Genomic DNA, 25,239 nt, shown 5'->3' with positions numbered 1-25,239 from the left:
GTTGTAAAATCACTTTACTGTGTCTTCGAGCCTATTCTGGACGTTTCTATTTTAATGCATGGTTCAAATTGATCATTTGTTGTCGGTAGTGATCACTATTAACTGTTTGGACAGGTTTCAACAGTTTGTAATACACCACGCCACTTTGGTCCCACCAAACACGGAGCATTGTCTTGCTACCAAAACTACCATTTGTGATAACCATCATTTTTTGCTCTTAGGGTTTTCAAAATAAATCCACTTTTCATCACCCGTCACTATTCGATGGAGAAATGACTTCCGATAATACCTTTGAAGCAGCATTTCACGGACGATTTTTCGTTTTTCTATTTTCCTTTCATTCAATCGTGGTGGCACCGATCTTCCCATCTTTTGGATTTCCCCAGTGCTCATTCGGTTCTACCAATTGTTTTTGAGTTTGGATTGGGTCTTCATCCAATAATTATTGCAGTTCGCATTTTCAATCTTTCATGGTCTATCAGATCGTTCTTTGTCTTGGACGTCAAAATTACCACTTTTGAATTTTCGAAACCATGTCTTAGATGTTTTAAGGTTAGAGCTTTCATCGGCTTTTTCTTTCCCAAAATACAACATATAGAGCTTGATGTTAGTAAAATTAAATGACATTCTGTCTATTCAAATTTTTTTTGTATATACGTCATAAAGATATTTAATGTATTGCCTGTCGCAATTTGTAAATTCGTTTCAGAACCCGACTATATTTTCCTTCTCATTTTATTCGTCCAGTTTTCAGATGTATGTAACATTCTTGAAAGCCATTTTTTAACTTTTAACTCTAACCTATAAACTACTGTAGCTGAATAATTAACTGTAGTTTTTATGTACTATAATGTTAAAATAAATTATATTTGATAACATTTTTGTTCAATTATTCTATTTAGATTAGAATTTTATTGTATGTCAAAGCCAAACTGAACTAAAACTCAGAGTCGATGCGGCAACATTGCGACGTTGTAACATCATAAATTTAGATGACGTATGTACAAAATTACTTTTAAAAGACTATATGTGTCAAAATATAACATTTCGTATTTAATTCTAACGATATCTACTAGAAAAACCGGTAATAACTTTCCGGTATGCGTTATATATTATACCAAATATGTGGCTTACTGTTAATACATTCTATATACATTTGAATCATATAAATTATACGTTCAAATATAAATAAGGTATTAATTGAAGTGATGCGTGTAGAAAACATTTTTTTTCTTGGGGTTAACTTAAAATGAAATGCTAACGGAAATTAAAAGATGAAATGAAAGACAATATTGAAAATTATCTACATAAAGTAATATTTCCCTTTTCCGCAGCCAAAAAAGGAATTTGAAATATCAAAAAGCCCGTTACGTATATTTACATTAAATTTGATTTATGTTTTTATATTTTCTCCTTCGTTCTTTATATCAAGGAAGAAAATTTATTGAAAAAAAATGAATGTACCCCCCTCGAATACAGACTTATAATGATAATAATAATGATAATTAGAGAAATAAAGATAAGATTTATTATGATATCGTTTTATTTCTTTGGAATAAACTTGCACTGGCTTTTTTATGAATGATTTATTTTTTTCCCTTCAAAAATGTATTCATGAGTTTTAAATGTCGTCAAGTATATACTGTGTAAAAAAATTCTTTTAAAATGAACTTATTTTCTCACTTATTTAATGAAAACGTTCTTCTGCCACATGATATATAATATGATATTTCCTTTATCTATATAATACAAGCTTTAATCGCTTTTTTTTTATCAAAAAACCGTTTTTGTTCTTTTTAAGAGGGTATATCGTGCTTTCTTTCAAGAAGTTCGCAAAAGCTCATATATCAAAGTGGATATGTCATTTTTCTGCAAAAATGGTTCAGTACAATATACGTTTGCCTTTCAGTGAAATGTTATAGTGGCTTAGGTATACGAATCGGGGTATTTTTCTGAAACTCATACTTCTCTGATCATTAGTCGAAGAAGAAATGTTACATTCAATATATATTTTTATAACAATTTGATATGAAACGTGGCGATTTGTGAAGGAACGGAGAGATTTGCTTTGACTTGAAAACTTGAAAGAAAATAGTCAGAAAGTGTTAATATTGTTACTAGATAGATAAAATTGATGTTAATATGTATTGAACAGGTAAATTGAAAAGTCCCGGCCTGACAAATAGATGACGCTACTAGAATTAAATCTATGGAGGTCTTCGTGTAATTTATTGAATGAAACTGTGTTTCCCTTAACACTTTATTAATAACACTAACTATTATACAACTAATTAACTAATGAACATGTATGAATGTTTGATTATTGGATGGATGATTGTTGATTGAATGTAAGATGCTTGAACGTCGAAAGATGGATGCCTCTGCTGTCTATTTTTCTGCGTGCCCTTGATCGTTTTTGGTCAATCTTGTTCTGTGGCCAGTTCGCGATAAGAAGAAGAGGCCTGACGTCACCACAAATCCATATGTTTTTTAGTTACCCCTAACCATCAAAATATGCGTGTATAAATTTTACAGTTATCGGATCATTAGTTTGTGAATTATAGCATTTTGAGTGAATTTTTTGAACTTTTGTTATTGTGAAAAAATGGATGAAAAGGAATATCACAAGTTGATAAAATATTGCTTTTTGAAGGGAAAAAATACAGTTGAAGCAAAAACTTGGCTTGATGCCAAGTGTCCGGACACTGCACCAGGAAAATCAACCATCAAGGATTGGTATGCTAAGACTGTTAGACGTGGTGAAATGAGCACCGAAGACGGTGAAGGCAGTGGACGCCCAAAATAGGTTGTTACCGACGAAAACATACAAAAAAACACAAAATAATTTTGAATGATCGTATATTAAAATTGAATGAAATAGCAGACACTTTAAAGATATTAAATGAACGTGTACATCATATCAGTCACGAATATTTGGGTATGAGTAGGCTCTGTGCAAAGTGGGTGTGGGTGCTGCGCGAGCTCACTTTTGACCAAAGACACTGACGAATTGATGATTCCGAGCGGTGTTTGAAGATGATCAAGCGTAATAAACTCGAGTATTTGCGTCCATATGTGATAATGGATGAAACATAGCTCCATAATTTCACTCCGAAGTCCAATCGACAGTCATCCGAGTGGACTGCACACGATGAACCCGCTCCAAAGCATGGGAAGTCGCAACAGTCGGCTGGCAAGATTATGGCGTTTGTATTTTGGGATACTCATGGAATAATTTTTATTTACTATCCTGAAAAAGGAAGGACCATCAACACCTATTACATAGCGTTATTGGACCGTTTGAAGGACGAAATCGCTGAAAAACGCCCGCATTTAAAGGAAAAGAGAATGCTGCTTCACCAAGACAATGCACCGTGTCACAAGTCAGTAAAAACGATGGCAAAAATCTATGAATTGGGCTTGGACTTGCTTCCTCATCCACCGTATTCTCCAGAACTGGCCTTCAGCGACTATTTCCTGTTCTCAGATCTCAAAAGAATGCCCGCCGGGAAGAAATTTCCGTCGAATGAAGAGGTGATCATCGAAACAGGACTATTTTGATGCAAAGGACAAATCGTACTACAAAAATGTTATCGAAAAGTTGGAGGGTCGCTATAATCTGTGTATTACCTTTGAAGGGAATTATGTTGAATAAAAAAATCTAATTTTGCCAAAAAATGTGTTTTACTATGGTAGGCCGGGGACTTTTCAATTGACCTGTTATATTAAAAGGATATAATTAGAAAGTATTAATATTGTTACTAGATAGTCAAAATTGATTTCCAACGTAGTCTTTTATTGAGGAAAAGAGGATAATAATGAATATAGATATTCTATGTTTTAAAAGTGACCTTAATTTGAATATAACTTAAATAGAAATAGCCATTACTATCGTTACTAGATGTTCACAATTGCTTTTTGTTTCAGGGCTGCAGTATGAATTTCAAAAACCGTCGTCCTGCAATAATCGCCTGTGGTCTGTATCGGAATATAGTGGTGGATCAGGAAGACAGTGCGCATGGCAAACACCGTTTAGCACAAGACCGAGCGCGATGAGCACCGTGGGGGCTGGGGGGCCTCCGGGTCCTCCTGGTCCTCCAGGGCCGGTGTCTAGCCCCCCTCAGGGGCAGCAACAGCCTCAACAGCAGCCAGTGGCCCCGAAAAGGCCGCCACGAAGGGTACAAAAACAGCCTCCGGATCGTCCTAAACGAGCATTGTTCTGCCTCTATCTTAAGAACCCCATAAGGAAACTTTGTATTGATGTCGTCGAATGGAAGTATCCTTTTTCTAATTGCTACTTCTTATCGTTTCAGTCTCATCATTTTTCTAACATTTACAAAAACAAAAATTCGTTTTCGTTCATTCATTCAAAAACTCTAGTATTTCCTAAAAATAGGTTTTTTTTTTTCAAAATCCGTACTCTTGAATACAAAGATATATACATATTTCCCCTAAATTTCATTAAAATCATTTAAATAGAAGTAAAAACCAAAATTTATAGAAATTCAGATAATGGTACTTAATATTCACGGTGTTATAGTTTTCTTCTGTAACATTTTTGAAGCATAATTTTTAAAATTGAGTCTTATATGGAGCATGGGTAATGTGTTAAGAATGTAAAAAGTATAAAGGAGTATCCTTGGAGGACTCATCCTCAAATAGTTATTATTGTCTATTGTATGGATTTTTTTCATATTTATAGGTTAGGGTTTTTTATATTTTCCGTTATATGAGGATAGAACATATATTTAATGAGTTCCGACATGAATATAATAACAAAACATTTATAATAAATCCCTCAAAATTAAATTAAAATATTCAACAGTTCCAGTTAAAAATTACCTGTTCATATTTAATAAAACATGAGTGTGCGTGTGCGTAAGTTCGGAATTAAATTTGTGTCAATACATCCCTATATGGAACCGAAACTAATGAATATTTTCAATTTCGGTGGATTTTTAATTAATCTGGTTAAATAAAACCAACGTCCGATAAAAATTAATTTTAAAACCACAAACATAATTTTACTATTACATTTTGTTCAATAATTTTCGAACAAAGAATGAATAGTTCGTGTCAGAATGTTTTAGAAGAAAGCAAAAATAATTCACAAAATGTTTTACAGAACATTTTATTCGGTATAAAAATATAGTTATTCATTTATTCGGGAGATTCTCAGGGGCATAACTAACTTAAAAATCCATTAACTTCGAAACAACATGGGATTTTTGTTTTGGCTGTAAAATCAGATTAAATTTAGAGCGTTGTGTGTTGGGTATTGGCTTAAAACATGAGAAGGTAATCTTTAAAAATGATTTATTCGTATTTTTATTGAAAACTAGACAGTCACACGATATCTGTGAATGAAAAAAAATGGGATAATTGACTAAAATGTGTCGGTTGTTCTGACGTAATTCCTAGCTACCAGTATAGAATACATTTTTGTATTAAAACGAAAATAATAAAATAAATCTGGATTATTCAAATTGGAATTATTAAAATCTGTCTAGATATACATCATATAAGCTTTGAAAGCTTAAAACACAGGTGATACACTGTTTTACATAATTCACTGGAGTAACTTTTAACATATAAAAACGATTGATTCTGAAACACCTATCTGGAATCATCTGGTTTAAAATGGAATCGATTCGACGAATTATAAATTCAGCATAACACAAAGAGCATACGGTATAGTCGTGGTGAAATTTTGCGTCGCTAACATCAAAGGGTTTTTTACTTATAGAAGCTAACTTGTAATAGGAAAAAAAACACAAAAGCCAAAACGAAAGTAAATCGAGTTTGGTTCCCAAAAATAACGTTGGAACTTCTATCATCCAACCTCCTTCGAAAAAATCTATAAAAATAACATTCATCTTTCAGTTGTATGATATTTGGGCGTGTCCACTTCATATAATATACAAGACCAAATAATAGATCAGTTATTATTAATAATAGATTTAGAGTCTCTTTGAAGGGTTGTGATTTTTTTTGTAAATGACAATAATTTCAAATAAAAAAAGCAAACTTTGCAAAGCTCCGAACCTTTAAAATTAATTCACATTTTTAATATACGTGATTTCTTTAAACTCTACCGATCGCAAACTAACTTTAATGAAAATTTCATCGTAAATAGATTTTTAATTGCTTTTTTAATTAGCCAAACACTTGGATTTCACGAAAAAAAGTACAAAATAAACTTGGTGCTGGAAATGTTAAAACAATTTAAAGACAGAATGATTAATTCTATTTTATTTTTATTTTGGATGAGAAATTGAACTTTTCTGATTATATTAGAGTTAGTTTACAGTTATTTTCTTGCTTTGGTATGATGATAGAGTTCGATGCATAATATAAATTTTCTATTTATACTTGTGAGTGTTAACTTCTTCAAGGCAAATGATCAACGAGACTAAATTAACTGGCAAGTCGTAAAATGTATTCATTTGGAAAACTAAATTACCACCATTCATACGTACCAACTTTTTAATACTAGTATAATAATTTTCAACTACATTTTAGTCGAGTTTTTGCGAAATAAATTTTACCTAAAACTAAATTATTATCGTTATTCATTAGCATTTTCTTATCTCGTGTTTTATTAGAACTTTCATTAGTTTTTTCGTATTTATATCTTTAAAAGTCATCAGAATTACAGTGTTACATTATTTTTAGCTAAGATAAACCACCTTTGTTTGTATTATACTTATTTTTTAAAGCCGGCGTTAAAAATAGATTTTTATTAGAGGAAATTGTAGTAAAAACCATTAAATCTTTGACGTATTTTGATATCCGAAACGTCCTATTTCTTTGTCTCGATATTATAATCGGTTGTAATGTTGTAATTAGCACTCGTGCTGGATAATCCTACCGCATAAAAGGTTCTAAATTAAATCGGCCTTTTGGATCAAAACAAAAATCCCCATTCGGATCAGACGCTAATGGATTTTTCTATATAAATGGATTTTTAATTTATCCACAGTGTCAAATAAAGTCCCTCGAGACAAAGTACATAAAAAGTATTTTGATTTGCGACAAAACTAATAAAACTTATATACGAGATATATCAATCTTAATATATCAAGTTTGAAATGAGTTGTATTGGAATTATATCAAGAAAATATAAAATGACATATTGTTTGGTTGGATGAAGTATATTTATGAAGTTAACACACATTATGATGAAGTTAACACACATTATGATGAAGTTAACAGACATTAGTAATATAACGATTATTAATTAATTAACAATTATAGGTGGAAATTCGAAATATCAATCTAAATAACCATTCATTTTCGTTGATTGGTTTAAAGAAATCTGCTGTTGCCTGACACTGTGGATACTTCATGAAATATCGCTGTCATCTATCGTAAAATCTTTTTGAAATTGTTGCATTTGATTTAAAAAGGAAAATGATTCTTGGAAACTTATTTTTAACGTTGTTATAAATAAATCCAATGTTAAAAAAATGTTCCGTTGGATATTTTCGTATCAACCAAAATTATCTGCCTTTCCTAGAATATTAATCCCAGCTTTTCAAGCTAATTGACTAGTAAGGCCATTTATCAAACTTTAATGCCGAAATTAAATAATGAAAGCTTCCGAAATTTCACACCACTATTCTATAAAATTGGGACATAATCCCTCGGCGTATTTAATTAAAAGAACGCGTGAAAAGTTGATAGTTCGGATAACGGCCATTTCCAAAATATATGTCTTCGATTTTAAACGTGTCGGCGTATCCGATGTCAAAAAAGAACTTCCAGCTTTCAAAACCATTCAATTCGGCTAAAATAACACTTGATATTGGCGGTTTGTTAAAAAATATGTCGAATTTATACTTTACAAGAACCGTTCGTTATCTTTATTTAGTTGGGTTTACAATAACAAGTTAAGTGGTTACTTTCTTTAGTTATTTTACGGTTAGAATACGAATATAATTCCCACTATGGCCCCGACATTTTGCTGAATACGTACAGTTAATTAATTTGTTAATATTACCGTAGACATTAATAAGATTAGAGGGTTTCCAATAATTAAATGTGAACGTCATTGAAGGCGAATATTTCAGTATCATAATTACGACAATTTAGTGAAGGACAGAGTACTAACGGTATTTAATAAGAGCCATTGATCGAAATAAAATAAATATTAAGATAAAAGTCCTTTTGGGAATTTTATTCCAAAGAATAAAAAACGTTCGTAATAAATAATCGTCTGATATTTTGACATTTTTAATATAAATTTCTTGTTATTAAATAATATCTCAGTGATTATAGTAAAAATTACACTCTGAATAATATTTACTCAATGAAGAATATTATGCAATAACGAAAAAGGCATCTCGTTACTCAATGACAAGAAAATCAGATTTTCTCGATTTCTATATGGTGATTAAGTTGTTTAGTTCTTGAGATGAGTTTAAAACTATATTGGAATGTTCGAATTAGATCTGGAAATGATTATTTTGATGAAAAAACTTGTGATGTTATATATTAAAACGTAAAAAAGGTGGATTATTTTTTCAATATACTTAATGGTTGTTAAGTAAAGTGCTAAATCAGTGTTAAAGTGTCAGTACAATATTAAATTACATGACCTGAATTTTTTGACGACAAAAAACCGTGTATTCAATGTTCCATTTCGTGTCGTTTTTCCATGTCGAACAACCAAGTCGTTCGTTTTATCTTGTAGCTGAATTTTATTTTTGCAACTTTAGCAAAACTCAAGATTTACGGCATTTTACAGCAAATTTAACTGGGACTAAAATCGATCGTCGTATACGTCAACTTTGGAGATGAGACATCGTAATAATCGCTAACATCGTAAAATAATCAAAAAGGAAAAAAGTCCCCTTTTGTGACTTTTGGGTAAATAACACAAAGAGCATTCCCAATGTTCCCGGAATATCTATTAACTTAGTCTGAACGTTCTGCATTTTTATGAACAGGGACACAAGGAATATCGGATGTTTATCTACATATGTATCAGGAGGTTCAAAACAAAGTTTATAAATTGTTAAAATCACCATTTCTTACTCCTTAAAAATCTATTACCGACATCGCACTCTCAGAACTCATTTGTCTTAAACTAATAGCCAGTTTTTCCTTCTTAATTTATCCTAGTTAAAAAGTGATAGAATAATATTAATAGAATAGATAAATATTAATGATAACAGAGGTTAGAAGCCGACAAAACTTAATTTAACTTTAATTGACTTTAATTGAAAAGTCCCCGGTCTGACACATAGATGGCGCTAATAGAATTAAATCCACATGTTTTTTAGTTAGCCCTAACCCTCAAAAGATGCGTGTATAAATTTGACAGCTGTCGAATCATTAGTTTGTGAATTATAGCATTTTGAGTGAAGCAACTTTTGTTATTGTGAAAAAAATGGATAAAAAAGAATATCGCGTGTTGATAAAATATTGCTTTTTGAAGGGAAAAATACAGTTGAAGCAAAAACTTGGCTTGATGCCCAGTTTTCGGACACTGCCCCAGGAAAATCAATCATCAAGGGTTGGTATGCTAAGTTTAGACGTGGTGAAATGAGAACCGAAGACGGTGAACGCAGTGGACGCCCAAAAGAGGTTGTTACCGACAAAAACACTTAAAAAATCCACAAAACGATTTTGAATGACCGTAAATTGAAATTGAATGAAATAGCAGACACTTTAAAGATATCAACTGAACGTGTACATCATATCATTCACGAATGTGAAAGTGTTTGAAGATGATCAAGCGTAATAAATCCGAGTTTTTGCGTCGATATGTGACAATGGATGAGACATGGTTCCATAATGTCCAACTGTCCAATCGATAGTCATCCGAGTGGATTGCACATGATGAATCCGCTTCAAAGCGTGGGAAATCGCAACAGTCGGCTGGCAAGGTTATGGCGTCTGTATAACAGCGACTACTAGATAGCGTTATTGGACCGTTTGAAGGACAAAATCGCCGAAAAATGGCCGTATTTGAAGAAAAAGAAAGTACTGCTTCACCAAGACAATTCACCGTGTCACAAGTCAGTGAAAAAATGGGAAAAATCCATGAATTGGGCTTCGAATTGCTTTCTCATCCACCGTATTCTCCAGATCCGACCCCCAGCGACGATTTCCTGTTTCGTCGATTGAAGAGATGATCGCCGAAACTGAGGCCTATTTTGAAGCAAAGGACAAATCGTATTACAAAAATGGTATCAAAAAGTTTGAGGGTCGCCATAATCAGTGTATCACCCTTGAAGAGAATTATGTTGAATAAAAAAAACTAATTTTGCCAAAAAAATGTGTTTTACTATGGTAGGCCGGGGACTTTTCGATTGAACTGTTACACCAGTTATGTCTTGTAGTAGAGTATAGCGTTAGGTACACAAATAAAAGTACAAAATAACGTAAAAGTAAATAGCACAAAAATAAACTTTCTCTTGAGACACCTTATGCAAAGACAATAATGATTCGTAAATACATATTAAAACAAAATATTTCCTTAACTAGTTTAAACAGGCCTTTTGAATGGTTGATTTTGATGACGATTTTTGCGAATTGCGTTGCCTTGGCTGTCTACACACCTTTTCCTAATGGTGATTCAAATACGACCAATGCGTATTTGGTAAGAGTTTGCTTTTATTATATTTTTACTTTCTAATATCAAAGAGTAGAATTAAAAAAAACTTCTCCTGCTTTTATAATTTTCTAAATTACGTTTCTGTGTATACGGAAATTTTCATTAATAAAAATAATATCGGCTTAAAACTAAAAGAGCTGAAAATGTTATTTAAAAACGCGATTTTTGTTCGTTGAAAAACGGTCGGTCCTTTTTCTGGTTTTTATTTTACGCGCTGACTCCTATACAATAAAGTGACTTTATTTAATTTGCCTCAAAGAGCTAACACGTCTCTCCATTGTTCTCCATTTTTAATACAGCGGAATAAAGGAGTTTTTTACGTGCATTCTCTGTATTTAGTGTTGTTTTTTTTTCGGCCCAATCGAAATCAATTTAACGCCCGTTATACTGAAAGTAAAATTGTTTGTTTCTCTTTGATTTTCAGGAAAAGATTGAATACATCTTTTTAGTTATTTTTACCGCAGAATGCATTATGAAAATAATAGCGTATGGTTTTTTGATGCATCCTGGAGCTTATTTAAGAAATGGATGGAACTTACTTGATTTTACTATTGTAGTTATAGGGTATGTATTTTATTTATTTTACACGTTATAAATTATATGATGTAATAATATTAGAAGGCATATATTATACAACAGTTTATTTTCTGCTGTGTATTAAGAAAACGAATCATATTATGAATTGCGTTTTCGTCAATAATTTGTCTCATAACCTAATTCTTCTAAAGTAGGTTAGAAGAATTGTCCGTACATGCTTCGCTATTTATATTGCAAAAGCATGATAATATTTCATCTAGAAAAACAGACAGTTCCTGCATTTTTAATAAATATTGATTTATACGTATGCCTTTATTGTTTATTTCGTAGCGTTTTCTCTATTCTAATAAGGTTTTATGTGTTTTTCTAGTATGATAAGTACAGCACTATCTTTTTTGACGAGAGATAGTTTTGATGTAAAAGCTCTAAGAGCCTTTAGAGTTTTACGTCCTCTGAGACTAGTGTCAGGTGTACCAAGTAAGTAAACCAATTAATTTACTTTTAATATTTAACAATAGGATTTCCAAAAATAATATTCTGTGAATTTGCTTGCATTTCCAGTAATAAAAACGTAAACAGATATGTCTCGATGTATCGGTGAACTTTGTAAAAAATATTTGAAACGTCAGCTTGGTTTAAAACCAGATAATGTATTTTTATTGATCGGAATCATCCAATTATAGGACATAATAGTCCTTAAAAGGGTCCCAGAATGATTGGTCAAACGTTTCTTGTGGACACAATTTGAATTGGACCCTGATACGCATTTTATCGTCCAGTTATTTTAGACAAAACTGAAATTAAATCCAGGCAAAAACAATTTATCATGTAGAAAGTTAAAGGCAGTAAATTTACAACTTTATTAAATATTCCGCACATAGAGTGAAATATTAAGAACTTTTTTATGTGTGAGGAGAAATACGTGTAATATTGTGGAACAAAACTTATCAATTATAGTTTATATTATCATAGAATGCATTATGGAAATAATAGGATATGAGTTTTTATGCATTATGGGTCCTATCCAAAAATAAATTATACCTTTCCACTGTCAAGGAAATCTATTTAATAATGCAAATCCCACTTCGTTCCATTAGATAGACACACATACTTTTTTATTTCAAATAGTTCTAGTTCATTAAGTAAATATATCAACACAAAAAAACTAATCAAATGATATTACGGTTATGTTTTTATGATCATTTACGTACATTTAAAATTACGAATAATTATAAGCACAAAACAAATACATCCTAAAATATATATATAATAAAAATCAATAATAACCAACTTTTTTTCATGTAAAAAAATATAATGAGACTTTTAATTAATGTTGTGGGTTTTTTTTGTCAATTCTTGTTTTTATTTGGTGAAAAATATACTTATAACTACTATTCACATTTGTTTAACTGTCAGGAAATCTATTTAATAATACAAGTCCCACTTTGTTACATTTGAAACGAAATGACAACTATTTTTTTAAACAAATGTATCCGCACAAATAATGAAATTATATTTCAGGCAAGTTATATTTTCGTACTTATTTTAATGTTCATTTTATAGATTGTATCAATATTTATTTGTATAGATTTAAAATTATGAAATATAATAACCTATATTTTAAAGTATCCTTTTACTAATTATTGGTTTATCTGGACTGGACCTACAGTTTAACGTGGGCTCCGAACGACGGTCGTCAGCATTAAGCCTACCGACTGGCGAGTGACCAACTTTATAAATCATCCGGTCTTACCCAGCCTGGTTACTGGCGTGACTGGCATCATTTTTCTCTTTGTCGAATTTGACACTCTTGCCTCTGTAGACAATCACAAACTTTAAACAATCACAAACATAAATTTACGACCATGCCCCGGCAGGATTTAAACCCGCGGCTATCGAAACAGTAGGAGGACCGTCCTATCGCCTTTACCACTTTATTGTAAAAATTAGATACATACTTTCAATATTTGATGATTTTTAAGAGCACCTTTTCTCATTATATGTTATTCAGATTAAGGAATCTCAAACTTACTAATACTAGATAAGTTATATGTAAATTCCTCAAAATTAAATCCCTTCCATTTTAATAACCGTTTATTGGGATAAATAGTGTATATTTAAAAAAAAATAGATAGAACGTGTTTATAAGTTTACAATAACGTAATTTATGGTGTGCATTTCGTTCTTAATAATACTTATAATATTAAATTAATTATAATATATGCCGGCATTGGTTGGCGCAGTGGTAAAGGCGACAGGACGGTCATCCTACTATTGCGATAGTCGGGGGTTCGAATCCTGCTGGGGCATAGTCGTATTTTTGTTTGTGATTGTCCTAGGCAAGAGTGCAGTATTCGATAGGGCAAATGATCCCAGACACGCCAGTAACCAGGCTGGGTAAGACCGGATGTCTTCTGGGATAAATCGGTAGGCTTAATGCCAAGGACCGTGGTTCGGAGCCCTCGTTAAACTGTTGTAGGCCCAGTCGAGATAAACCCTCGTTGGTAAAAAAGAGACTTCAAAATATAAAAAAAATATATTGTATAATATTAAACAATTAATGTCGGTGGAGTTAATATATTGAATGGATCTTTTGTCAAACTCACATTGGTTTGAGATATAATGGAAAAATTGTAAATTGCACTGTCTTATAACGTAATATATAAGGTCGAGAAAACTTAATATTAAGAAAAATAATGTATCGCAATTTGTATCGTGTTTGGCGAAACTTTTAATAAAACATTGTTTCTGTGTTTTTTCAGGTTTACAAGTTGTATTAAATTCAATCCTCCGTGCCATGGTGCCTTTATTACATATTGCTTTATTAGTGTTGTTTGTTATTATTATTTATGCCATTATTGGATTAGAGTTATTCTCAGGCCAGATGCATAAGACTTGTTTTAATAATAACACAGGTAAGATAACCACCAGAGGCGACGAGTTTTCAGATAAGAAAAACGCGATTTTTTTTTGCTTGTTTCCGCACACTGATATCAACAGAACAAAATCAATTTAGGTAACTTGTTGACAGGTCACAATCAATCAATTTCAAGGCCTTTATATAAAAACTTTTTATATCAATATCAGGGAGTGTTAATGGTCTTCCAGTTAGTTATTCCAGAAGAATGATAATCGTCTTGATGATTATCGAGCTATATTATGTAGTACCTGTTTAGTACTTTTTTTTTTAAATAAATCTTACTAATTTTACACCGTAAAAATAGTTTATTAATAATTTCGTTAATTCATTGAGTAATAATACAAAACGATTAGTTAATTAATTTGTTTATTACATCATTATTAATAAATGCAAGCGTTATTCTGTAATTATTGATAATATAGGGTGGCAGCTATGTTTTTATGGCGGTTACTAAAACTAAATCATCATGGCTTGTAAACAATATGATAAGATCATGTCTAAATATTGCATAAAGATTTAAAAAAGTTACTACGAAGAAAAAAAACCATTAGAATAAATATAAACATGATTTTTGAACGCTTCAATAGCTTCTTCTGGCGAAGAAAATCGTTGACTATGCAGTTTATTCTTCACGAATGGGAACAAAAAGAAGTCATTGGGTGCCAAATCAGGGCTTTATCGCGGATGACCCATCAATTCGATGTTTTGAGTGCTCAAATAGTCTTTTGTTTGAGCCGATGTGTGAGAGCTCGCATTGTCTGTTGCTGTTGCAATATGACCAGTTTTCCCGAAGAAACAGGCCACCATTTTCATTGAAGTGCTTCGTGCGCGAACAACTTTTGTTGAATTTGGTTCATCTTTGAACACCTATACGGTCGACTGCTGCTTACTTTCGGGCTCATACGAATATATCCATGATTCGTCCCTGTCACGATTTTATAAACGTTTTTCGAAGCACCGCGATTGAATTTCTTAAGCATTTCTTTGCACCAATCGACACGAGCCTTTTTTTAAGCGATTGTCAAATTGTGTGAGATCCAACGCGAACATAACTTTCGCACAGCTAAGTGTTCATGTAAAATCGCATATATGCTGGTGGAACTAATGCCTCAATCTCACAATAGGTGACATGACGATCTTGCTTAATCATTTCGTACACAGCATCGATGTTTTCTGGCACAACAGCCGATTTTGGATGACCTTCACGAAACTCATCGGACAGCGAACTACGACCACGATTGAATTCACTAAACCAGCGATACACGGTGGTTTTTTATGGAGCTGCATCGCCAAAAGTCAAATTAAGTTGATTGGTGCACTCTTGTTGTGATAATCCACGTCGAAAATCGTGAAAAATCATCGCACGAAAATGTTCACGATTCACTTCCATTTTTTATACCGATACGAAAGTTTCAACTAAATATAAAATAAACAAATCGCTTCCGTGCGACAAAATGTTCTGAGTACGTATATCGTCAGAAATATCAAACTTTACGATGGAACCGTCAGATGGACTCACATGACAACAGTGTTGCCGATTCCCGAAATATAAATAGTGACCCTCGTAAAAGTATCGAGTTGCCAGAAATTGTATTTAAAATCTGATTTTTTATTCTCAATAAATGAGTTTTACCCTCGTATTATTAATATTATTCAGCAATATAATGTTGTTGTTTAATTATAGCCATTATATAGTGGATTATCATTGAGTTTCTATTATCTATTACTAAATTAAAGAATATTAACGTAATGAGTAAATTGATTTTCATGATACAGGACTATAATATGTACGTGTGTTAAAATAGTATTGTATAGAAATGTGAAGTAGGCGTTTTGGGGTTTTTTAAATTGATTATATTTTAGGGGAACAAATGGAAGGGGCTCATCCATGCGGCGATGGGTTTAATTGTTTTGAAATAGGTTCCGATTTTGTTTGTAAAACTTGTCACGAAGTCGGTTTAGCTATTGATGTTGCCTGTAAGGATGAGTGGGAAGGTCCGAATTCGGGAATAACCAATTTCGATAATTTTGGTTTGGCCATGTTGACAGTATTCCAATGTATTACTCTCGAAGGATGGACTGATGTTCTATATAACGTAAATAAACGATATTCGGATCATTTTTTTGCATAAACTAACCATATCGGCCTTTTAGATACAAGATGCATTAGGCCGCGAATGGCAATGGTCTTATTTCGTATCGATGGTAATATTAGGAGCATTTTTCGTTATGAACCTTATTCTTGGTGTCCTCAGCGGCGAGTTCTCGAAAGAAAGAGAAAAGGCGAAAGCGCGAGGTGATTTTCACAAGCTCAGAGAGAAACAGCAACTCGAAGAAGATCTCAGGGGATATTTAGATTGGATAACGCAAGCTGAGGACATCGAGCCGGAAGGTGAAGACCAACAAAATTCGGATCAACGGAATGCGATTGCCAACGAGATGGCGTCCACCGATCAGTTGGAGGAAGAGATCCAACAAGAATCGTGGTTTAGCAAGAAGAAAAAAGACTTCGATAGAGTTAATAGGAGGATGCGAAGGGCTTGTCGGAAAGCTGTCAAATCGCAGACTTTTTATTGGCTTATTATCGTATTGGTGTTTCTAAATACTGGCGTTTTAGCCACTGAACATTACGAACAACCTCCTTGGTTGGATGATTTTCAAGGTAACTGTCATATAACAGGTCAATTGAAAAGTCCCCGGCCTACTATAGTAACAAACATTTTCTGGCAAAATTTGTTTTTTTTTATTTAACATAATTCCCTTCAAGGGTGATACACTGATTATAGCGACCCTCCAACTTTTCGATACCATTTTTGTAGTATGATTTTTCCTTTGCTTCAAAAAAGGCCTCAGTTTCGGCGATCACCTCTTCATTTGACGAAAATTTCTTCTCAGTGAGAATTCTTTTGAGATCTGAGAACAGGAAATAGTCGCTGGGGGACTGATCTGGAGAATACGGTGGATGAGGAACCAATTCGAAGCACGATCCACGGATTTTTGACACGGTGCATTGTTTTGGTGAAGCAGCACTTTCTTTTTCTTCAACCGTTTTTCGACGATTTCGTCCTTCAAACGGTCCAATAACGCTATACAATAATCGCTGTTCATGATCCTTCCTTTTTTTAAAGTGGTCAATGAAAATTATTCCATGCGCATCCCAAAATACAGACGCCATAACCTTGCCAGTCGACTGTTTTCGAGCGTTTTCCCACGCTTTAGAGCGAGTTCATCGTGTGCAGTCTACTCGGATGACTGTCGATTGGACTTAGGAGTGAAATGATGGAGCCATGTTTCATCCATTGTCACATATCGACGCAAAACTGGTGTTTATTACGCTTGGTCATTTTCAAACACTGTTCCGAATCATCAACTCGTGGTAGTGTCCGGAAACTCAGCATCAAGCCAAGTTTTTGCTTCAATTGTATTTTTTCCCTTCAAAAAGCAATATTTTATCAACACGCGAAATTTCTTTTTATCCACTAAATACTAAAAATGATATGGATTTAATTCTAGTAGCGCCATCTATGTGTCAGGCCGGGGACTTTTCAATTGACCTGTAACATTTTGTCAAAATAGTTCCGGGAATTGTACATTAACATTTTTTATCAATTGTAAATGCAGTGGTTATTCGGTTTGACTAGGTTTTGGCTAGAAATGTATTCATAACGATGGTGGATATTGAAAATAAATTAAATGGCAAGACCTGACGGATGTCCCCAATAATCAATTCCCGTTACTTTTTGACATAATAAATTCCTGCAACTTTACGTAATATCGCCCATATTGTATTTCAGAGTACACAAACATGTTTTTTATAGCCCTGTTTACGTTAGAAATGTTGTTGAAAATGTATAGTTTGGGTTTTCAAGTAAGTTTATGATGAAAAACGCATATAAATAAAACCGTATCAATTTTATTCGTTTTTAGGGTTATTTTGTATCCTTGTTCAATCGTTTTGACTGTTTTGTTGTTATTGGTAGTATAACTGAGATGGTTTTAACCCACACGAATATTATGCCCCCATTGGGAATATCTGTGTTGCGTTGTGTTAGGTTATTAAGAGTTTTTAAAGTTACAAAGTAAGTTACATCAATATGATTAATTAGTCACGTCTCTTTCACGCTCTTTTTCCAGATATTGGCGGTCACTGTCGAATTTAGTGGCATCGTTGTTAAATTCTATACAATCAATTGCTTCTCTCTTACTTCTACTGTTTTTATTCATCGTTATTTTTGCTCTTCTGGGTATGCAAGTTTTCGGAGGTCGCTTTAATCGAAAGACAGAAGAGAAACCTAGATACAATTTTGATAGTTTTTGGCAAAGTTTACTAACTGTTTTTCAGGTAAACGCCTCAAAATATTTTAAATTATTGTTTTCCTTATAGTTCCATTTTTCAGATATTGACTGGTGAAGATTGGAATACCGTTATGTATGACGGCATTGAAGCATACGGTGGTGTCAAAGGATTTGGTGCTTTAGCTTGTATATATTATATAATTCTCTTTATCTGCGGTAACTGTATCCTTTCACAACAAGACTCTACCGGTTTCATCCAGTTAAGAGATCATCCTTAACCATAACGCACAGACATTCTACTAAATGTGTTCTTGGCCATTGCGGTTGACAATTTGGCAGACGCAGAATCATTGACGGCTATCGAAAAAGAAGAGGAAGAAAAGGAACAGGAGGGGAAAAAGTCGAAGAGTCCCACGCCAAACCCGGAAGAGGAAGAGGAAGAAGTGGATGAAGAGGAACACAGCTTAGAGGAAGAAATGGAAGATGGACAATATTCAGAAAGGTAATTTCTTTGGCGTCAATAAATAACTCAACCTTTTGACCTAATAAAATAATAATACTGTCCAATATTAAAAAGTGTTTTGTTCTTTGGATTCATTAATCATTATTAGAAGTACTTAGTACTTAGTACTATTAGAATTAGGAAAAACTTCTGTTAATTGTCAAAATTTGAATAATCCAGTTACGTGGACGTTATAAATAGCGAATCTTTTTGTTTTTTTTTTTTTTGATAAGAATAACGAAGGATATTATGTATTGTTCCAGATCGGGTCATGATGAAGAAGAGGAGGCTGAGTCTCATACGAAAATCGCGATAGAAGAAGGGGATGATGGCGACCAGAACGAAGGTAAGATCGTAATAATATCCAGGGCTTGTGGTTTCTGTTTTAAGCGTAGAAAAGGAAGATATTCAGTGAGGGAACTACCAACCGATAAAGGTCATTTTTAGAGGAAGAAGGAGTGGATGATGATATAGTGGTTGTACCGAAAGAATCGGCTAGACCACGCCGCTTGTCCGAGGTTGCTATAGTTAAGAAAGTCCGGCCGATACCAAAAGGCAGTGCCTTTTTTATATTTTCGTATAAGAACAGGTACGCCTTCTTGAACGGAACATAGCTGCAGATTGTCGTTTATTTCTAGCTCGATCTCGCTCTTCTTTTTTCCCTAAAAACAAAAATAAAATAAATCGTTTGTCGTTGGTTAGCGTAGTAAGTGTATAATGGGTTGCCGTCGTTTAGGGGTGTCACAGGCGCCTCCACTTCTGCAGCTATGTTGATAGAAAACAGTTAGTAATTAGTGTGATTGTGTGCCATTACAGATAACGGAGATGATGATATTGATGAGGGTAGCCGAGTTGGGGCAAGACCACGCCGCATGTCCGAAATAAAACAAAACTCGCAGAAATTACCAATACCGCCCGCTTCGTCTTTCTTCGTGTTTTCCCCCACGAACAGGTGACATGTGACAGTAGACATGGTGGCCTTAGGTCTCAGTGTGTTGCTTGCACCCTGTTCCGGTATTGTAGTGTGGTCCCGCACTAATATCTAGTGCGAACCCCAACGCGTGTAGATCTACCCCTATAGTAAATGTCTTAGCTAATATGCTATGCCGATACTCTATCATTGTTTATAACAGTTTCAGTCATGTTACAATAGTCTATCATACTCAGTTTGAACTTTTTTTTCGTATTCCTGTTGTAGATCGACTTCATTTAATGTTTTTTGGGGGATATGTTGCATAAATCGCATATAATTCGGACTCAATTTTCTCCCATAATGTATCCAAGGTGTTTACAGATCAATTATCATTAAAAACGATTATTTGTTTCAAAATTACCCCATTTTGATATAGATTATCGATGCCAACCAACAATATTTCGTCAATAAAACCAACTCATCAAAAATATAGGGTGGTCCATCTGTTATTTTTTTTTTTGAAAATGCTCTTGAACTTTCAATGTTATCGTTTCAGTATTATTCAGGCCACACTTTCAAAGGTTTTCTACCAACGTATTAGTTCCTGCTGTTTATAGCTGAATTCATTGCATGGTCGATTCAGGAATAGCTTCTTAAGGATGTGGTAAAACACATCCTGATCCTATAAAAGGACACTCTTTTGATTGCAAAAGTTATGGAAACTCTCTATTCTACCAATATCAGGATAAAACAATCACTAAAAAAACTAATAGATGATTCACCCTATATATCTAATATATACCTATGAAGTCAAATATTTCCAGAATAAAACTGTTATTCATTAGGTAAATATTGGTCAGCTCGTATGCTTTGCTATTTGTCAATGGTAGTTGTTAGTACATTGAGTAATCATTGAATGGTCATCATAGTTCATTAGGTCGACAACAAATATATATTGGATCAATTGGTTGCGTCTTGGATATAGTGAAATTAATGATGACAAAAAAAAAAGAAAAATTATAAGCGAATATCTGGCATATCCCAAAAATCTAATCCTAGCAAGCAAACAATTTGTTCTGTCATTCCAGCAAGTTTCAATATAATGTTTGAAAAATAATCACGCTAACTACCAGTGCCTAATATAATAGTTACATGTGTTCTATCCCCTCACCCCTCAGTGATAACAAAAGGTTGGTTTCTAAAACTATACTGATGTTTTTTTCTGTGTTAATTACACGAATTATTTTTCAAAATCGTGTTTGTTTGCTAGGAATAGGTCGACGAAATGAATCAAAATCAAATACCGAATAAAATCGTTCTGTTTTAGGTTTCGCGTGCTTTGTCACTGGCTATGCAATCATTCGTATTTCAGCAATATCATTTTGGTTTGTATTTTGGTTTCCTCGGCGCTGTTAGCTTTAGAAGACCCAATCCCAGATAAAGACAATAAAAAGGCCGAAGCAAGTATAATTTGATCGTGATGACGGACGATGTTGTCTGATCGATGCCTTCTCACTGTTTCAGATACTGACCATTTTCGATTACATTTTTACTGGGATCTTTTCAGTAGAACTACTATTAAAGACTATTTCTTATGGATGCATTCTGCATAAGGGTGCCTTTTTGAGGTCTGCATTTAACGTGCTTGATTTAGTGGTCGTCTGCGTATCACTGGTCTCCATTTTTAACAGGCAAATATCGATTTTTACACTATAAGGAATGTGTATTTATTTTGAGGGATTTTTTCTTATGTCTATTTTAAATATCGTCTGGTTTAATCCATTAAAAAAAAATCCCCGTGAGAAAACTGACAAAAAAATCGAAAATATTTGGTGGTTACCTGTATTTTGATCATTTTGCCACTTTAAAATTATCACATCCTTTTGGCAACACGGTGGTACCATAGTTTTATCATTTGGAATGCTACATTGATCTAAAGAAGTGGTGATTAAATGGCGATGAGTATATTGAACGAAATACATGATGGTGCTTACTTGTATATGTTAACTTAATAATCTGAATATTTTATAAATATATTGGCCTATAAGTTAGTTTTCAAGGATGTGAAGCTTTATCGTGAAAAACTGGTACAACGTATTCTATTCTATTCAATGTATTGTTCATCGATTGCCAGTACTTTCTCCCATCTTTCAGGTAGTTTACGGATTCTATTTCGAAAAAACGATGTATCTTTTGATGCTATCAAGAAATCGACCCATTTTTTGGTATCATTATAAGAAGTGAAGGGCTGTTCAGACAGTTTACGACTCATATGTCGGAATAAATAATGATCAGATGGAGCAAGGTCTGGAGGATGCGACGGGTAGGGTAGTACTTCCCAATTTAATGTTTACAAGGTTATTTTCATCAGTTTTGCAACATGTGGTCTAGAGTTGTCATGCTGAAGAATAACATTGTTGTCTCTTTACTCATATTCAGGTCATTTTTCGTGCAGTGCTCGACTCAACTACATGAATTGTAGTCGATAGCAAGTAATGCCTTGATAGATAGCAACCTCGTCTTCAAATTTTCTTTGGCTGTCCAGAACGCTAAAGTCCGCCTCAGTGCTAAAATCACCAATTTTTGTCGCCTTTTTCCGACGTCAAAATTGTTTTTTCTTCACCCTTTGACGAAAAGTGAAGCCTGTCCGTGCGGCTTCAACATAAAGTTAGTTACCAGCAACACCATCTCTTGTAAATCCTTTAAAATTAATTTATAGGCCTGATATAAATTTCCAAAAGCTCCTCATGAGTTTCAGTAGCATTTTTCCTTTGATTAAGAATTTACAGATACATTTTTTTTAATTTCTAAATTTAACCCCATATAAAAATACCCCTGTGGCAGGAAAAATAAAACAAATGGTGTTTTTAGCAATTCAAAGCTCTGAAATACGTAATAACCGATGAGTATAGTTACTAACGCCATGTAAATCCCTCAAAATTGGTTCATATTTCCAGTTCATAAATTATTTATAACAATTTAAATTTGAATTGTTGAAAAAATAACACTAATTAACGAGTAACAACGTTGGTGACCGTATATTTATTAGAAATAATGTCGTTTATACCATTTTAGCCAAGGAGCAATGTCAGTGGTAAAAATTCTCAGAGTTTTGAGGGTGTTGAGGCCGCTGAGGGCCATAAATCGAGCAAAAGGACTGAAGGTAGGTTTAGTAGCTTTGCTTTTAGCCGCTGGCGTGTCCGTTATTATCATTTTATTTTCAGATTATTTTATTTTCCTTTCCTTTTATTCTTACCTAATTCTTACATCGAGCACAAAGATATGACGTGACGAATTCAACCGGTTTTCCAGACGATATCGTAACCATATCTTTGAGTTCGAAATTTAATTATGAACGGTGCTGAAATATTTACCTAAATGTTCAATGTGTTGACATACGTCGAGAACGTTCATGAAAATCATCTGCATGCCGAATAAAACCATTTTTTTTAATGGGGAATGAAGCATTTCAAACTTTTAATTAAATGTTAAGTCCATAATGACCTTTGTCATTAAGGCATGAACCTAAAAAAAAATAATAATACTTCTTGTTCGTAACAAAATAAAAATGCAGTAAAATATTGTTTATGCCGATTGACATTAAAATTTCTATCGAAACACCTCGAAGTCCTCGAAACTAATTCAATCGATGTTCATCTCCTTTTGTAATATTGTCTATTTTATCTCATTTAATTGATTTTCAAGCCATTAACTTTTACCATTCAATTCCTGTATTTTCATAGAAATTGGAAAACTATTTATATACGAAATCCTATAAATGTAGACGATGAATTTTCTCGAATATTTGATAAGGAAGCGTCTTTAAAATGATTTTCTGCGGAGATGGTTTATTCATAAACTTTGCGGATGTTTTAATGTCAAACGGTGGACAATAACGATAGTAAAACTGAGGAGGAATTGTTTTTTTAACCGATTATAACACGTCACTCAATGAATAACGGTCAGAATAAAACAACAGCGTTTAAGCAAAATTCATCTCTGTTTAGTTGAACGGCAATTTTTCTTTTGCTTTCAAAATAGGCTTCCACTTTATTTGAGCCAAATTTCGTCGGTAGTCACGGGGATCAGATCTGGACTATATGTTAAAACTCAAAGATTTTTTATGTAAACTTGTGACATTGTATTCATTGTTTCACTAAAACCACTGTAGCTTTTAATTCAAACATCAGATTGTCATGAAATGTTGAAAATTATCATTTAAAGGTTAGGACGTTTTTAGGTTATGAAGTGGCGTCATGTATATATCAGGCCTGTGACTTATTGAGTGATATGTTAATGATACTATTATGGTAGTGAGTTGCATGAAGATGACCCTGGTAAAGTTGTGAGAGATGGACTCGCAGCTGACCATGTACTAATCGATAAAGCTGATGTTTGTGAGTGTATGTGATTCGGAACATACATTAAAAACCATCCAAACATTTTGTCTAGGCCTTACGCATGCTCTAACTTCTACCATTTTCGTTTATAGTCTGTCATTTAACGAGATATAATACCTGATCTTATTTACAATTACGGTTTTGTTGTTATTCGATGTCGTCGAAAGCGTTTTCACCGTAGAATGTATACTTATCATTCGACATAAAATTACATTATCGTAACCTTTACCTTAGAAGTTCAAGATAATATGTAACAATCACAACAATACTAATCCCATGTATAACCTTCAAACTGCTAGATTATTTGTATTTTGACAGTTAACAGGCGTGTCAATATAGAAATCATAAAATCTCACTTATTTCTAATGAACTCGAGCTTATTTTATTAATAATTACCCAAAACTAAATAAAAATGTCATTACTAGTAACGTCAGATATTCACTGAATCTCGCTAAATAACAGATTAGAAACGAACATGATGGAATTTAACGCGTGTATAGGCCAATTATTCTTAAAGAAGAATCAGATCAGACCTAATTCGAATGATTCTTAGTCATATAGTAATAGAGAGTCAACGCAAAGATTGCCTTGGAAAAATGTATGTTGTCCACTTACTAGATGGCACTTCGATTGCTTTTGGAGGAATTTGATTACCTCTTAAACAGATTGTACCACGTCACATCCTCAATATCGCCATCACATTTTATTTGCCAATAAAATTTAAAATCAACTTTGCTATAACATGATTGAAACCTGAAAACATATCCTTTTTTAAGTTATATATTTTGTTTTCTGTTACTGAAAGCAGACTTTTAGTATTTTTCTGTTAAAATTCTATTAACTTGTCATTAGTAACACGATGGGATTTTTAGCTTGATAAATCTATTTTTTGGATAGAACTGGATTATTCGTAGAAAGACAATGTCTTTGTTCTTTAGGTTTTGTACATTCAGATACATAATAATCGAAGATGCAACTTTTCTTTATTGAGTGTAACTGATTGTAATTAAATTTACTTTGATTAATTAAGTACCTTTGTGGTTCCTA

The 25,239-nt window shown here is 33.2% G+C and overlaps 1 protein-coding gene across 12 annotated transcripts in view; it reads left to right on the top strand.

Moving 5' to 3' along the window:
* Positions 1–25,239, top strand: part of LOC143197130 (muscle calcium channel subunit alpha-1) — a 68,649-nt gene that overhangs the window by 9,585 nt on the left and 33,825 nt on the right. For 7 of the 12 annotated variants that reach the window (XM_076405324.1, XM_076405329.1, XM_076405320.1 and 4 more), the window contains exons 2-18: positions 3,928–4,276; positions 10,504–10,609; positions 11,049–11,188; positions 11,532–11,638; positions 13,924–14,076; positions 15,945–16,177; positions 16,236–16,743; positions 17,876–17,949; positions 18,009–18,160; positions 18,216–18,423; positions 18,479–18,599; positions 18,669–18,879; positions 19,143–19,225; positions 19,327–19,468; positions 21,120–21,252; positions 21,317–21,483; positions 22,868–22,955. In XM_076405324.1, coding sequence (XP_076261439.1) covers positions 4,053–4,276; positions 10,504–10,609; positions 11,049–11,188; positions 11,532–11,638; positions 13,924–14,076; positions 15,945–16,177; positions 16,236–16,743; positions 17,876–17,949; positions 18,009–18,160; positions 18,216–18,423; positions 18,479–18,599; positions 18,669–18,879; positions 19,143–19,225; positions 19,327–19,468; positions 21,120–21,252; positions 21,317–21,483; positions 22,868–22,955 — 2,850 coding nt within the window. In that variant the 5' untranslated portion in view covers positions 3,928–4,052. Of the gene's footprint in view, positions 1–3,927; positions 4,277–10,503; positions 10,610–11,048; positions 11,189–11,531; positions 11,639–13,923; positions 14,077–15,944; positions 16,178–16,235; positions 16,744–17,875; positions 17,950–18,008; positions 18,161–18,215; positions 18,424–18,478; positions 18,600–18,668; positions 18,880–19,142; positions 19,226–19,326; positions 19,469–19,695; positions 19,832–21,119; positions 21,253–21,316; positions 21,484–22,867; positions 22,956–25,239 lie in introns of all 12 variants that reach the window. The other 5 variants (XM_076405326.1, XM_076405331.1, XM_076405322.1 and 2 more) reach the window with 1 other exon arrangement.

The sequence above is a fragment of the Rhynchophorus ferrugineus genome, unplaced genomic scaffold (genome assembly GCF_030347505.1).
Source record: "Rhynchophorus ferrugineus isolate W39M unplaced genomic scaffold, kcgeb_rfMv2 rfM5, whole genome shotgun sequence".
In the NCBI taxonomy this organism is placed as follows: domain Eukaryota; kingdom Metazoa; phylum Arthropoda; class Insecta; order Coleoptera; family Curculionidae; genus Rhynchophorus; species Rhynchophorus ferrugineus.
The sequence above is the reverse complement of the archived record's forward strand: the minus strand, read 5'-3'. Positions and strand labels throughout refer to the sequence as shown.